The 16,170-nt window shown below is 34.2% G+C and overlaps 1 protein-coding gene and 1 pseudogene across 10 annotated transcripts in view; both read left to right on the top strand.

Moving 5' to 3' along the window:
* Window positions 1-5,656, top strand: part of LOC114278686 (uncharacterized) — a 31,067-nt gene extending 25,411 nt beyond the window's left edge. For all 9 annotated transcript variants that reach the window (XR_014329834.1, XR_014329833.1, XM_082869257.1 and 6 more), the window contains one exon: window positions 5,257-5,656. Coding sequence is in view for 7 of the 9 variants with exons in the window: in XM_082869257.1 (XP_082725383.1) it covers window position 5,257 (1 nt within the window). In the remaining 2 variants the exon portion in view is untranslated. The remainder of the gene's footprint in view (window positions 1-5,256) is intronic.
* Window positions 5,657-5,769: 113 nt separating this feature from the next.
* LOC114278732 (aspartic proteinase A1 pseudogene) lies at window positions 5,770-8,217 on the top strand (annotated as a pseudogene). Its single transcript, XR_014329835.1, has 2 exons — window positions 5,770-6,793; window positions 7,899-8,217. The product of XR_014329835.1 is annotated as an aspartic proteinase A1 pseudogene (transcript).
* Window positions 8,218-16,170: the final 7,953 nt, after the last annotated feature.

Raw genomic sequence — 16,170 nt, 5'->3', positions numbered from 1 at the left:
CATGTGGCTCTCACGGACAGTTTCCGCATGACAAATATGACTTGTGACAACTGACGGAATGTAATTCAGACCCGTAGGTTGGGAGTTAGAGTCGAATACGCCCAAAACTTACTCCAAAAATGGCGTTTCAGGGGCAAAAATTCAAAACAACTCCCGAACCACCGTGTGGCTCTCACGGATAGTTTCCCCATGACAAATACAACTTGTGACAACTGACGAAATATAATTCGGACCCATTGGTTGGTAGTTAGAGCCGAATACGCCCAAAACTTAGTCGAAAAAGGGCGTTTCGGGGGCGAAAATTCAAAACAGCCCTCGAACCACCGTGTGACTCTCACGGGCAGCTTTCCTGTCACGCCCCACTTTTTATTACTCGGAGTCATTACCAAATTCTTAACTTAATCCAATTTCAGAGATAACATGCGGAAATAAACTCATACATTCAATCCGTAGAAATGATTAACAATACCCTCATTCGTATGCAAAGTAAACATTGCATGAACTAACTTAATAAATTGCCCTTGGGCTTACATCATTAAAAGTACAAGAAGAAGGGTGTAACCCTTTACAACAATGGCATTCCGCCAACATAACTAAGGCCCCGTGGCCAACATATAAGAAGATCCAATCTTGTAGCACACCCTGCTAAACACCTGAAAAAGATTCAACAACGTGGGATGAACATATAGTCCAGTAGGGAACTCAACATGCTCCTTAACAATAACAGCATTACAGATAGCTATGATCATGAACACCCATTCTCATACTAGAATAATAATGTGACAGTTTATACAAAATATATATATAAATATATATATGAACTTTTCTTGGAAACAATCATTTAATTCACCGCTATAAGCGATTTATCCTCCCTTTTTCCTTTCATTAACCCCCGTTCCCAATCTTTTATAACATTAACAACTACTTAGAAACATAGATTCACTAAGCCCATTACTCTTCCATTTGCCACACACACACAACAAATGTGCCATTTCAAAACATATTTGGCATTTCAATGCAATTCCAATTATATCATAATTATCCATGCACACCTCTATAAAAAAGATAACAACTCAACTACATACATAAAATCAATCAATGAGTCAACTCGTCCCTCCAACACTGTAACAAATACAATCCACAATGTTTCCAGATACACTGAAACAATAACAAAACAACACTGCACTACTAACTATATGCGTAGTAAGCCAAAGATACACTTCTCACCACAATCTACCAGTTTACCAGGCGCTAGCTGGAAGGGTATGGTACCTTAGATTATCAGCGCGTCAGTTCTCCAGGCGCTAGCTGGAAGGGTATGATACCTTTGATTATAAGCGCTGAACACATAAGTGTGTGGAGTCCATCCCCTATCTTCTCACAGACACTGGAGTACAACCCCTTTCTTCTCCCAAACCAGTAACAAATATAATATAATTCAGCATTTCATTACATATAATGTTCAATCAACAATGGTGTATTACATACACAGCAATTCAACACAACCACGTCATCCTCCACCGATGACCAAGGATAAAACCTCTAGATGCAAATATTTAGTACACCTATTAAAGACTCAATTACTATGAGACCACAAACCCGACAACAACATTAACATGGTAGTTCAAGATACAATTCCACACGTGTGTGTTCAACACTCATGAAACCATAATCCAATTTTCATACGTATTTCAAAACACTTTTCCCATTTCACAAAACAAGTTCCACTTCCCTCTTTGTTTAAACAAAACCAACTCCGTCTCTTTAGTTGTCACAAAACCAAACCCATCCCTTTTATTTTACAAAAAACGATTTCTACCAATAAGGAAGCCATAACTCACATTAGTACACTACATACATTTCAAACCCAATTCAAAGCCAAAGTTAACCCCTTAGGCATTAACACCTTCACCCACTCACATCAACAATAGAGAGTTACAATTTAGGTTCATTATTCTCCATTTTAATTTATCAATCAAAATATGATTTAGGTCTTTTTCCTTTATCAACTACAACATGCTAATTTACACTCCAATTAGCCCGAAACAACTCTCAATGATAACATAACCATTTTCAAATACCCAACCCTAGGTTCCTTCCCATGATTTCAAACAAATCCAACATGGATATGATTTTTATGCAATACAAAATTACCACATGTCTATCTATAGACGAAGTATTGAAAAAGAACAAGGAGAATCCCTACCTCGAATAGAGAAGACGGAGATGAAGTCCAAAGACCCATGTGCTCCAAATCCCAAGTTTCTCAGATTAAAACAAAGCTCTCGCGAAGCTCTACCTTTCTTCCAAAGGAACTAGGGTAGAAGACCACCGGGAATAGATCAAAACTTAGAGAGAAGGTAAGAGTAGAGAGAGAAACTCTCAAGGGGCGGTTTTTAAAAGTTAAGAGAGGAAAAGTAGGTCAAAAAGTGATCCAAAAAGTGAAATCACGGACTGATGTAGTCGACTCTACGCTCGAGCGTAGAAAACCCCGCTCGAGCGTGAAAAGAGCCGCTCGAGTGCTGATTGCACACTTCCAGAAGTTTTGCAGTCTACTCTCCGCTCGAGCGTAAAACTCCCCGCTCGAGCGTATGGACAAAAATCAAAGGATCACACTCGAGCGTAAAAACTACCGCTCGAGCGGCCTAACTGCAGAGTAAAGTACTGGGAGATGGAAAATCACGCTCGAGCGTCCAAACTGCCGCTCGAGCGGAAAGGCAGCAACAAAAGCCCGCTCGAGCGTAAAACCGCCGCTCGAGCGGAGAGACCAAAACCTGGGCAAAATTTTCAAAGCTTTAAAACACAACCAACTAATTCCCAACTTGCCCAACACAACCCAAAACTCTAAAACAAAGAGTAAGGGATAGAAATGAGGATAAGACAACAACGAATCTACGGAACTGAGTCTAGATTATAGATATACAACAACAGGGAATACCGGGATCGCTATAACCCATGACAAATACGACTTGTGACAACTGACGGAATGTAATTCGGACCCGTAGGTTGGGAGTTAGAGTTGAATACGTCCAAAACTTAGTCGAAAAAGGGCGTTTCGGGGGCGAAAATTCAAAACAGCCCCCAAACCACCGTGTGGCTCTCACAGACAGTTTTCCCATGACAAGTAGGACTTGTGACAACTGACGGAATGTAATTCGAACCCGTAGGTTGGAGTTAGAGCTGAATACGCCTTAAACTTACTCGAAAAGGGGTGTTTCGGGGGCGAAAATTCAAAACAGCCACCGAACCACCGCGTGGCTCCAACAAACAGTTTTCCCATGACAAATAGGACTTGTGACAACTGACGGAATGTAATTCGGACCCGTAAGTTGGGAGTTAGAGCCGAATATGCTTTAAACTTACTTGAAAAATGGCGTTTCGGGGGCAAAAATTCAAAACAGCCCCCGAACCGCCGTGTGACTCTCACGGGCAGCTTCCCTACGACAAATAGAACTTGTGACTACTGACGGAATGTAATTCAGACTCATAGGCTAGGAGTTAGAGCCGAATACGCCTTAAACTTACTTGAAAAAGGGCGTTTCGGGGGCAAAAATTCAAAACAGCCCCCGAACCGCCGTGTGACTCTCACGGGCAGCTTCCCTACGACAAATAGAACTTGTGACTACTGACGGAATGTAATTCAGACTCATAGGCTTGGAGTTAGAGCCGAATACGCCTTAAACTTACTCAAAAAATAGGCGTTTTGGGGGCGAAAATTCAAAACAGCCCCTGAACCATCGTGTGACTCTCACGGGCAGTTTACCCGTGACAAATAGGACTTGTGACAGCTGACGGAATGCAGTTCGGACCTACAACTGACGGAATGTAATTCGGACCCGTAGGTTGGGAGTTAAAGCCGAATACACCTTAAACTTACTTGAAAATGGGGCGTTTCGGAGGTGAAAATTCAAAATAGACCCCGAACCACCATGTGACTCTCACGGGCAACTTCCCCATGACAAATAGGATTTGTGACAACTGACGGAATGTAATTCAGACCCGTAGGTTAGGAGTTAGAGCCGAATATGCCATAAATTTACTCAAAAAAGGGCGTTTCGGGGGCGAAAATTCAAAACAGCCCCCGAACGACCGTGTGACTCTCACGGACAGTTTTCATATGACAAATAGGACTTGTGAGAACTGACGGAATGTAATCCGGATCTGTAGGTTGGGAGTTAGAGCCAAATACACCTTAAACTTACTCAAAAAAGGGCGTTTTGTTGAAGTGCCCATTGTTCTTCAGATTCGTACAAATAAGATGAAAGAAAATTTTTTTCTTGCTCCGGATGTGAACTTGCAGGAGCTTGGTATGTGAGTTCTGCATTTTGTTAGTATTTGTTATTGCCATGATAGATCAATACATGATTGGTTCTGCATTTTGTTAGTTATTGTTGTTGCCATGATAGATCATCCAACTATTGTTATTCTTTTCCACTTTAATTGTCTTTTCTCAAACTGGAATGACACTATATTCAAGTATTGTTAGTTAAGATTTTCTGAGCATCTGTTCTGAGATTTTTTGTGGTTGGAAGTGTATAGTGAATATAATTATTTATTGGAGATGTAGAGTAATGGAAAATTAAGGGAAAAATATTCAGAATCCAATATTAACTCATTTTATGCCTTGTTATATTATATTAATTTTTGCATGTACACAAGTGTGTTATATTATATTTAAGCTTTGATACAAGTATCAAACTCTTAATGTTGTTTGTGAGGCCATGTGCTTCATGAGATATTAAGTATTCTTTCTTTGATGAACCATTTATAGGTGTCTCAACATACATTTCTACATATTTCCTTTTGTAATTGAACTTTATTTTTGTTATTATTTTTCTCACATGTTCTAATATCCTGAATGAAATGGCACTGACAGACATTAATAAGTAGGGATAGTTTTATATCTAATCTAATGATTCAAGTGCCTTTTGCAAACAATTAATGAGGAAATTGGTAAAAAGAATACTTTCTATTCACATTGGGCTTTGATATTGGTTTAGCCACAGAATTTGGATAGATGTTGTATACAAATAGAAGATTGTTACATTAGCTTTATGACAGTAATGATAGATTTAGTAATGATTGTTCTGCATTTAACAATGTTCCTTATAACAAAAAACTTTAGAAAGACTGATAATTGATTCATCATGGAAGGTTGCTTCTTTGATATGTTATTTGTCACTTGTTGCCAAATTCATTCATGAAGTTGGGCATTTTTGGGTCCAATTACTAAAGTTTTTTATTGTTTTTTTGTAGATGACTTTGTTGCATGGACTTGTGGATAATCCATTTTGGTGTATGGAGAAGAAATTTCACTTTTTTATAGAACTAATATAATACTTTTGTCATCCCCGGCTTTTGTGTAGTTCACTATTACTAATACATAAAACTTTTGGCAACCAAAAGATAATTACTGGCATGGTACATAGATCACCTTCTGTCACTGTACATATATATGAGTTTTTGTCGTGGTAAATAGATGTACTTTTGTCTGGGTACATACATCACCTTTTGTCATGGTACAGATTACGATGGTAATTTGTACCATGCCAAATGGTCATTTCATATGGTAGTAAATGTAATTTTTGTATACGGAGGGCTTTGATTTTTGTATGATTCTATATTTTATATGGAATTATTATTTTAGTTTGGACAATAGTTGGTTTGTATTTGACAGTTAAAATTATTTATTTTTTGTATACGGATGTAGATTGTGGAATGATTGATAGTATATGTATCATTTTATTTATATATGTATTACAGGTTACATGGAATATAGACAGGTTACGGATAAATTATAATATTTGCAATAAAACGTAATGTCATGTTTTTATGACTAAAAGTTGTAGCAAAAAAAAAAATTCAAACATTTGGCGACTAAAAGTTTTGTAGTCAAAAGAAAATTAAATATTTGCCGACTAAGACATTTCGTAGCTAAAAATAAAAGTTGAAGAATAAAAAGGAATGGGAAGTGCTAAAAGTTTCTACTAATAAGTATAATCACCATGGTAATCTGGGTGAAGCTGGGGAAATTGATATCGTAGCACAAAAAAATTACATGGATGCTCAGTACTTTGGTGAGATTGGTATTGGTACTCCCCCACAAAAATTTACTGTAACCTTTGACATTGGCAGCTCTAATTTGTGGCCTTCATCAAAGTGCTATTTGTTGGTTCCGTGTTTTTTCCATTCGAAGTACAAGTCAAACCAATCAAGTACCTACAACAAGAATGGGAAATCTACTGAAATTCACTATGGTAGTGGGGCTATATCTGGATTTTTCAATGAAGACCACGTCCAACTTGGTGACCTAGTTGTGAAGAATCAGGAATTTATTGAGGCAACCAGAGAACCCAATATCATGTTTTTGGTTGCCAAGTTTAAAGGTATTCTTGGTCTTGGATTCCGGGAGATCTCAGTTGGAGATTCTGTCCCAATGTGGTACAACATGGTGAAACAAAGTCTTGTTAGTGAGCCAGCATTTTCATTTTGGCTTAACCAAAATACAAAAGAAGAAGTAGGGGGCGAACTTGTGTTCGGTGGGGTTGATCTAAATCACTACAAGGGTAAGCACACATATGTCCTCGTGACGCGAAAAGGTTATTGGCAGTTCGATATGGGTGACATTCTCATTGGTAGTAAACCAACTGGGTACAGTGGTACTGGTTGTTCTGCAATTGCAGATTCTGGGACTTCTTTGTTAGCTGGTCCAACAAGGGCGGAAAAGGCGTCGTTTGGCTCCAAAAAAATTTAATTTCTGTTGCCGCAAAATTTGAAAGCTTCTTAGCTTGAGGTAGGGATTTTTCCTATACTTATTTATGTACTTTTACTTAATTATATGGAACTTAGAGTTGTATATAATTTAATTAGAATTTTAAAAAAAATTGTGATTTAATTGCTTAAAAGAGAAATTTTGAGAAAAATAAAGAGTTAATGCCCAAATTGCAAAAGTGTAAACTTGGAATATGTTTGTAAGGTTATGAAAGAGATATGTTTTAAATTTGAACAAAAACAGACTGTGATTCGATCGGTTTTTTTGAATTTTTTACTATTTTGCGACCAAAAGAGTATTTTTAAAGAAAACAAAGGAATTACGTTTAACTTTTGGGGTTTTTGATCAAAATAGGATATCATAGTTGAATAATGCTTGGAGAATGAGTTTGGAAAGAAAATGATGTTTTCTTGGGCATTAACGGTATTATTTTGCTTAATGTATCTGTTGGAATAAAACCGACACGGTTAGAAATGAACCTTGAGAGGATACCGGATGTGATTGTGATATGTAAACTAGTATAGTTGTTCATATTTGATGAGATGTGGAATAGATTGTATTTATCGAAATTTTTGAAATTTAATTGTTTAAATATCTGTTTAGAAATATTTGTAAGGGCTATCGGTGGAGGATAGTCATGATTGTTGTAGAAATGCACGAGACTTAGGTAAATTAAACCACACTCCTCATTTGTTACATTGGACATTGCATTACATTCATTTCATTGGAGATGTATCTATTTTTTAGAAATGTTTGGAAATATATCTATTTGCGAAAAGATGAATACATGGTGAATCTGGGTAGGGGATGCGGAACCGCGTGGTTAGGTGTCGAGCCTTCTAGTTTACTGGTAAAAATGACAGTGATAGTGCATTAGGGCCTACTTGCAGGCACTCACCTAGAGATTCACAGAACCTGTATTTATGTAACAGATATGGTTTAAAATAGAAATGGTTTTAATATATGTTGTTGCATCTCAACATTGTATGCTTTATAAAAAGAGAGATAAATTGTTTTATTATGAGCATGGCATGAGCATACTCCTCTTTAGTCTTGTCATGGTTCATATGTTGTGTAGTATATCTCTACTGGGCTGTGGCTCACCTTATAAGGGAAACCATTTCAGGTACAGGTATTATGCTTTTCCGCCAAGGCATTGACTTGGGAGGGCTCGAAGCTAAGGCTTCATTTTTGTTTTATTGTTATTTGTTGAATGTAAGCCCAGGGTTGTATTTGCGTTGAGTTGAAACTCCATTTTGTGTAACCAATAATGTTCTTAGATAAATTTGTAAGCTTGTAGGGCACTTATTATCTGTTCGGTTTCCATTTCATATTTGTTGTAAAATGTATGCTTGGGATTAGAACTGGGGCATTGAGATGTGAATAGCATGTGTTTGGCATTTGGGATTTAATGGAAATGGATGTATAGAATAGTTAGCTATATATATGTGTTTGTCTATCAGGTGGGTTTTGCAGTATAAATAGATATACCCTACCCAATTTTCAGGGCGTTACAATAACAATTATCTTCTTTGATTTAACTTACACAAAAAGTTGAGTTTTTTTAACTTTTGTGTTTTTTTTTTAAATTTTTATTCAAATTTTTTAATATTTTAAGCAATTTTTTTTAAAAATTTTTATATACACCTAATCTAGATATACTTAATAAATATAATATTTTGTGATTTTTTTTTTAAATTCACCAAATACAAAAAAATACAAAAATTCAATACATTATCTTATTTTGTTGTATTCAACAAATTTTTTTAAAATTTTTTGTACAAATTTTATACTTTTTAAATATATCTAGATTAAATTGATCTAATTTAGATATAATGGTAGAAATAAAAATAAAAAATTGTATTCATATATACAAATTCATATAAAAATATCTTTAAAATATTGTGATAGTGATATTATTGTAAATATAAATCATGTTTATAGGTATTTTGTTTTAAAGTGAAAGGTCACCATTAAACTATATCATTGTATTTGAAAATTCTATATAAAATTTATGTTTGTATATATATCATCACTCAATAAGAACATTTTCAGTTAGAATTTAATGATGAAAAGTTATACAATGTAATCATAATGATATGAAGAAAAAATTGTAGGAAAATGGACAAAATGGTCATTTAGAAAATTTTAAGGCATGACATCAGCAATTTGGTGAGTAATTTGTAATAAGATTACAAATCTCAGGGAGAAAAATGTAATTTTTCAAATGTGAGGAAAGAATTTATATAAAACAAAAGGGTCAAGCTTCTCTCATATTGAAATCTCAACATAACATAACTTGAGGGGCCCATAAGGCTTAACACAGGTCTTGTGTTGATAATCCAAACCATTTATTTTATAGGGTCCGCAATGTATAATATACATGAAAAAATTTAGGACGATCTAATAATCGTAAAATTTTTATTTTATCACATTTGTCTCTAAAAAAATGAATAGCCTATTTCGAAAGTGTATTTGTCGTCTATTTTTTTGAACACAAATGCAATAAAATGAAAATATTATGATTATCGTATCGAACTAATTTTCTTCATAGATAATATAAATTGCAGGCCTTACAAAATAAATGGTTCAGATCATCGAGATCGGACACATGGTGGGCCCTAGAGGCCCCTCAAGTTCTATCATGTTGAGATCTCAACATGAGAGAAGCCTAATTCTAAACAAATGGTTGAGCTTCTCTTATGTTGAGATCTCAACATGACAGAACTTGAGGGGCCCATAAGGCCTAACACACGTCTTGTATCGATAATCCAAACTGTTTATTTTATAGGGTTTGTAATGTATAATATATATGGAAAAAATTAGGATGATCTAATAATCGTAACATTTTTATTTTATTATATTTGTCTCTAAAAAAATGAATGGTTTATTTCAAAAGTGTATTTATCGTCTATTTTTTTAAAATACAAATGTAATAAAATGAAAAAATTAATTTTTGAATCGAATTAATTTTTGAATGAAAAAATGAATGACTTGGGAACCCCTTTTTTTTTCACCCCTTAACCCTCTCTTCACCTGATTAGCTAATTTTTCTTTCTTTATTCTTTCTCCTCCAATCACCACCCGCCACGTGTTTATGAGGTAGTGATTGGGGATCTCAATCATCACCTTTTTTTTTTTTTTTTTATTATCTAATTATCCACACTTTAAAATAACAATAAGCTAGACCAAACTACCCAAGTATCATTCCGCTGCTCTCTCTCTCACCACCCCTACCACGCAGATCTGAGCACCATCTTCACCTCCTCTGTAACCGCCGCCATCGCCGCCGTAACCACCTCCATCGCCACTGCGTACACTCCGACCGTCGTTAAACCCATACTCACCACCTCCTCTACCTCTTCCACCTCCGCCGCCGCGTCCCCTGAATCGGTCCTTCATTCGGTCCAGTCACATCAGCGACTTTGGTACGACCATCGCCGCCTCATTCCATCACTCCGATTCCACCTCCATGGTCGTCGGCAAGCCTTTGAAGCAAGGGTTTCACCAGATTCATCATCACCCTCGTCCAGATCTACTTCACAGATCGCAGATCGATTACGTCCGAAGCTTCAAATATATTTGTGATTTTTTTTTAATAGATCTATGGTGTTTTTTGAAAAAATCTTGATCAATTTATATTTATGGATTCAGATCTGAGAAATATATATATGTTTATATATATAAATATGATTTTGAGAAATATATATATATGAATAGATTTGTGTTTATATATGGATATTGATTTTGAGATATATATATATATATATATATGCCCTAACAAAAATGGGTGCCCAGTTGTAATCATAGCTTTCCTCCTGTTGATGTTTTCTCATAAACTAATGCACAAGTAACATGAATACTAGTTGGTGGCATCCTTGGGGATGATGAATTTGGTGTGCTGTGATGTGATTTGTTTCCAAATTGTTCACTTGATTTACTATGAACTTGTATATAATACTTTTCTCTCTAGAAGAGATGCAGAGGTTCAAAGCATTTGTTGAACATATTTTTTATTTATTTATTTATTTATTTGTAGTTGTGGATGATTGTTGTTGTTGTTCATCAACAGATACAACAAACAGATATGCTCAAAAATTTCTCTCTGAATTTTTCTTCTTCTTTATTATCTGTTGCTATTGTTGTTGTTGTTGATGATGACAAGGGGGAGGAAATAGATTGCAACAGATAGGGGGAGAGCGAGGGTAGAGAGAAGAAAAGGTTTGAACAGATAAAAAATAATTCAACAGATAGGATTTGGTTTGTTTGGTATTTAACTGGTAGAAAAAATAAAATAATAAATTGAACAAATAATAAATTTAGATAGATAAAATTTTAGTTGGATAAATATTTAAACAGATAAGGGAAATTTGAATTAAAAAGATTAAAAAATTAATTAGATAAGGTAAAAAAATTGAACAGGAAGGAAAAAAAAATTGAACAGATAGGGAAAACTTTTGAACAGAGAAATTTTTTTGAACAGATAGGAAAAAAATTTGAATAGATAGTCAATAAAAGTTAATAGATAAAAAAACCTAACGGATAAATTAAGGGAAAAATTGAAAACAAAATGTTTTTCAAAACAAATAAAAAGGCTTCTCATCAAATTATTTCACAAAGAATGAATTTCTCATTGACAAAAAAATCCACTAAACCTAATAACTTAGACAATTGCTAGAATGAACTTTTCAACAATTTTCTCATAAAAAATTTGATCTACGTGTTAACTATGATTAAGTTTTTTAATTGGCTATCCCTTTGGCCACAAAGTCTCCAGTGAGAGGAGGTTTTGGGTTCCACTCTTAGGCCTCATTTGTTTTCAGAGATAGAATATGGGGAATTCATAGTGAGAGGATTAATAGTGAGGAGATTGTTAGTGAGGGGAATGATAGTGAGAGGATTAAGTAAAATTGTGTTTGTTTTGATAATAGTTGTTAGTGTAAGAATTGTTAAATTATTTTTATATAAAATAATAAAACAAATAAAAAAATACAAAAAATTAAACATTAATGTCACTACCACCACCACCATGTCACTACCACCACTAGGGGTGCTTGTAGATCGGTTTTTGAGGGTTAGGTTTAAGATTTAGACTCGTCCACATGTCTGTGGTTTGAGAAAAATTGAACCTGCAATCGCCTACAGTACAAATTACGGTTTGTGCAGATAAGATTCGTAAATGTGCAGAAGCTTGCGAGCAGTTTGCGGATTGAGCTTTGTTAAACTTATTTATTTTGATAATTTATTTAATTATGTTTTAATTTATTTGGAAGAGAAAAATAGAATCAAAATTTATTTTGATGATTTATTTGAAAGAGAAAAATAGAATCGAAATTTATTTTGATGATTTTATGTTGTAATAAAATCAAAATTTATTTTGTCCCATTATTTCTCACCTAAACTTTTATCCTAAATGTTGTTAGAATGTATTTAATATTTGATTAAATCAGGAGTTCAAACAGCCCAGAACAAAGGTTCAAACAGCCCAGCACAGCAGCAGGCCAAAAGGTTCAAAAGGTTCAAGTGGAAAATATTCAAATTTGTAATGATGGAGTGGAAGGTATTCAAATTAGTAATGATGGAAGTACAATGGCTATAAACGGCTATAAATTCAAATGAATACAACGGCTATAAACGACTATAAATTCAAATGACTACAACGGCTATAAACGGCTATAATTTTCATTATATATACCAAAGCCTCTAATGTAAACAAGTTACAAAAACCTGAAAATATTCTTTGATCTATAATCACTCACATCTATTCTCATAAATTATACACTGATCCTTATAGCTTTAAGCCCATCTTTTATGTGTGAGGTTTATAGAAAAATCAAAGCTTCATTTTTATATCTCTCTTTGAGAGATAATTCTTGTAGCTTTCTGTGAAAGCAAAAACACATTCTTTTCAACCTTGTAAGAGTGTAGTACACTCAGTGTTCTTGACTTAGAAAGTCAGTGTAAAATCTGTGGAGGATTGCTCCATCTATGAAAAGGTTGCTAGCACCATGTGAAGCTAGAGTATAGTGGAAAATCTCAAGTGAAGCTTGAGGAGTGGACGTAGGCCGAGTTGAAGCCGAACCACTATAAATTTATTTGCCTCTCTCCCTTATCTTTTTTTTTATTTTAAATTGCCATAGCTATATTTCACATTTTTACTGTGCTAAAATCATTAACTAACATAGTTGTTAAGACACTTGTTTTAATTATTTTTATTTCATTAATTATATTTATCTATTGTGCTATTCATAATTTTTATTAGGGTATTATTAATTTTAATTATAAAAACCTAATTCACCCCTCCTCTTAGGTTGTTTTTTGAGTAACAAGCTTTTTCTTTTAAAAAATTATTTTTGGGCTTGTTTTTCCCGATTTTTAAAATATTCTTTTTGGGCCTTCCCCCCCCCATTTTTTAAATATTATTTTGGGCCATAAAATCACATATTTGTTATCATGAAATTGTTATTTTCCAAATGATTTATCTCAAATAAATTACAGCCTATCTATCCAATTTAATTCTTGAAGGAAACAGATCATAAGCATAGGCCATAATTAGTCAATTGACTCATATTCATTTTGTAGAAAAGGTATAAACTAAACAATGTATACAGATGTGGATGGGTGAGTGCGGATACGGGTAAAACCAGTGACCTGCTCGCAATTCCCAAAATAGGAAAATCCTAACCCGCGTTCGATCGTAACGATTATGCAAAACCGCCCAAATAGGTGCAGACGGTTCGGTTTCGGTGGTTTTTGCGTGTCAGATAACCATATGTCCAACCCTAACCACCACTATTATGCTACCACAACGACTACAACTACCATCACCTCCATCACCATTGTTATTGTTACCATAAGTACCACTATCATTTTACCCCCACTACCATAGCTACCACTACCACTACCACAACCACCACCACCACCACCACCACTACTACCATCACCACCACCACTATCACCGCCTCCACCATCACAATATAAAAATTGAAATATACAATTTGAAAATAATAAATTTCAAATTTTATCTTATACATATCAAACAATTTATTTTTTGTTCAACACTTAGAATTTTTATCAAACAGTTTTTCAGCTTAAAAAATTCGATATTCAATTTTTAATACTAATTTTCATTCAATTTTCAACTTTTTCAAATACCATTTTAATTTCTATTTGATGATTATCAATTTATAGCTTACCATAGCTTGCACCAAATGACTAATTGTTTCATTCAACTGCCTAATCATTATCATTAGCTAGGCTTTTTTTACTTTGGAATGTTGCGTGACACTTACGTTGTATTTGATTTATGAATTAGAGTAGAGATTTACAAAAGAAAAAGAAAGAAATAAAAGGTGAAAACTGCTTAGATAAATCCATGAAGCAAACACGAGTAATGCTACATATTATAAAATAAATATCATGAAAAGTTTAATGAAATTAATCTAAGGGTGATTGTATAACATATAATAAAACAGTACAAACTAATCCAATAATAAAAAAATTTCATGAAAGCTTTTCATGGTATTTTTTTTTTAATAATTCCTAACATTATCGATCAAATACTGCCTAATTAAAAGGCCCATTGGGTTGGAAATGCAGCGTACAGAACTTGGGCTACTATTGCAAAAGTTGGACCAATGGGATTGGGCATACTACTAAGCATATGATTGACAAAACAAGTTATGCGTCTTATGATACAAACAGTACTAAGAAGACATAAATATTTTACAGAATGAAACACATGTAGGACAGAAGGATAGATTTCAAATAGAAACCCTACATCATATAAGACCTACTTTTGTTTCACATTTGTGTTTCTACTTTTTAGAATTATTGGTTGATTGAAGTATATGACATGCATATGAAAGATTTCATTGGAGTAGATTAGATTGTGTGACTTTTCTACTATTTTGTGACATTGACCCCGTTTGGTGTAACTGTTAAAACAAATTATAGACTATAACTTAACAGATTATAGGTTATGACTTTAATCAGAAGCTGTTAATCTGTTTGGTATAGCTGTTAGATTATAGATTTAAGTTGCTAAGTAGTGTTTGTTAAATAAGTTGTGAAGTAATTTTTTCAATTAATTTTTATTTTTTGTTATTCACTACTTGTTTACATTTCTCATAAAAAAAATAAAATAATAATCTATAGTCCATTTAGGTCTTTTTTTATTTTTTAAAAAATAAAAAATAAAAAAAATCTAAGAGTATAATCGTAAATTAACATGTCCACAGCAGAAGCTGATAATCAGAAGTAAGGGGTGAGCAGCTTCTCAGAATTAGCTTTTTGAGTTAAAATAAGTTAGAATCAGAAGCTGTTTGAAATAAGTTTAATCAAACAGTCCAAAATAGCTTTTCCAAAGTTAGAAGCTATAAGTTGGCTCAAAAAAACCCAAACAAACACCACCATTAAAGCTTCTTTGTTTTGGTTAAAATTATTTTTAAAACTATTTTTTAGAAAATATTTTCTTACATTGGGTTATAATCTTAAAATTAATGTGTAAATAATTGTATTAGTGGTGGCGGTTGTTATGGTTGTACTTTCGTTGCGTGTCGAAACAAATGTGCTTGCCATTAAATTTTTCGTCTCAAAAATGGATGGCATACCAAACCGATTCTCCATATTACGAATTGCATTAATATTAACAATTACTATTTGCTATACCAAACAGAACATAGCATCTGGCAATGGACACAAACTTTCGAATCCTTCCTTACCACTTGTGTAGTTGTAGACATTGACACGGTCCAAAACCAAAGCATGGCTTCTTTTTCGTCAACTACAACGTCTACTACATGGCCACGTCGAATGTGTGCTTGTGGCTACGGTCAATGTGTTGTGAAGATCTCGAGATCTAACAAAAATCCAAGGTGTCCTTACTATGCTTGTCCCCGTCTCGTGGTGAGTAACCAATTCATTTTGCGGTCATAATTTTGATTATGTCTGGACCATTTGACTAATAAATTTGTCGTTTTCAGTCGTCAACCCTGTTTGAGTTGGATTGGTTGGTGCGAAGAACCAACGAGACAGACCACGGACTACGCGTCCTCCACTAACGACATTATCATGCACTTGCGGGATAATGTCATATACATTCAACACTCGCTGTGTTGTGCATTGTCGTAGTCATTTTGTTGTTACATATATAAATGTGCTTGGCGTTTTGCATGCATGACCGTTGAAACCTTTGCATGTAATGACTTTAATTTGTCATATGGTTTTTGTGATTACTTCGGTGCTACATTAATGAATATTATTGTGCAATGACTTGAATTTGTTATGTATTTGTATTGTTGATGTGTTGGTCAGTTTTACCTTCCTTTCAATTACTGTTCAATGGTTATACCTTGTTCGCAACTATGTTTCCGGGAGGACCAATTGTTCATATTCTT

The sequence above is a fragment of the Camellia sinensis genome, chromosome 5, assembly GCF_055761805.1.
Source record: "Camellia sinensis isolate YWXY chromosome 5, ASM5576180v1, whole genome shotgun sequence".
NCBI lineage: Eukaryota > Viridiplantae > Streptophyta > Magnoliopsida > Ericales > Theaceae > Camellia > Camellia sinensis.
This window is presented reverse-complemented; position numbering and strand designations above follow the sequence as displayed.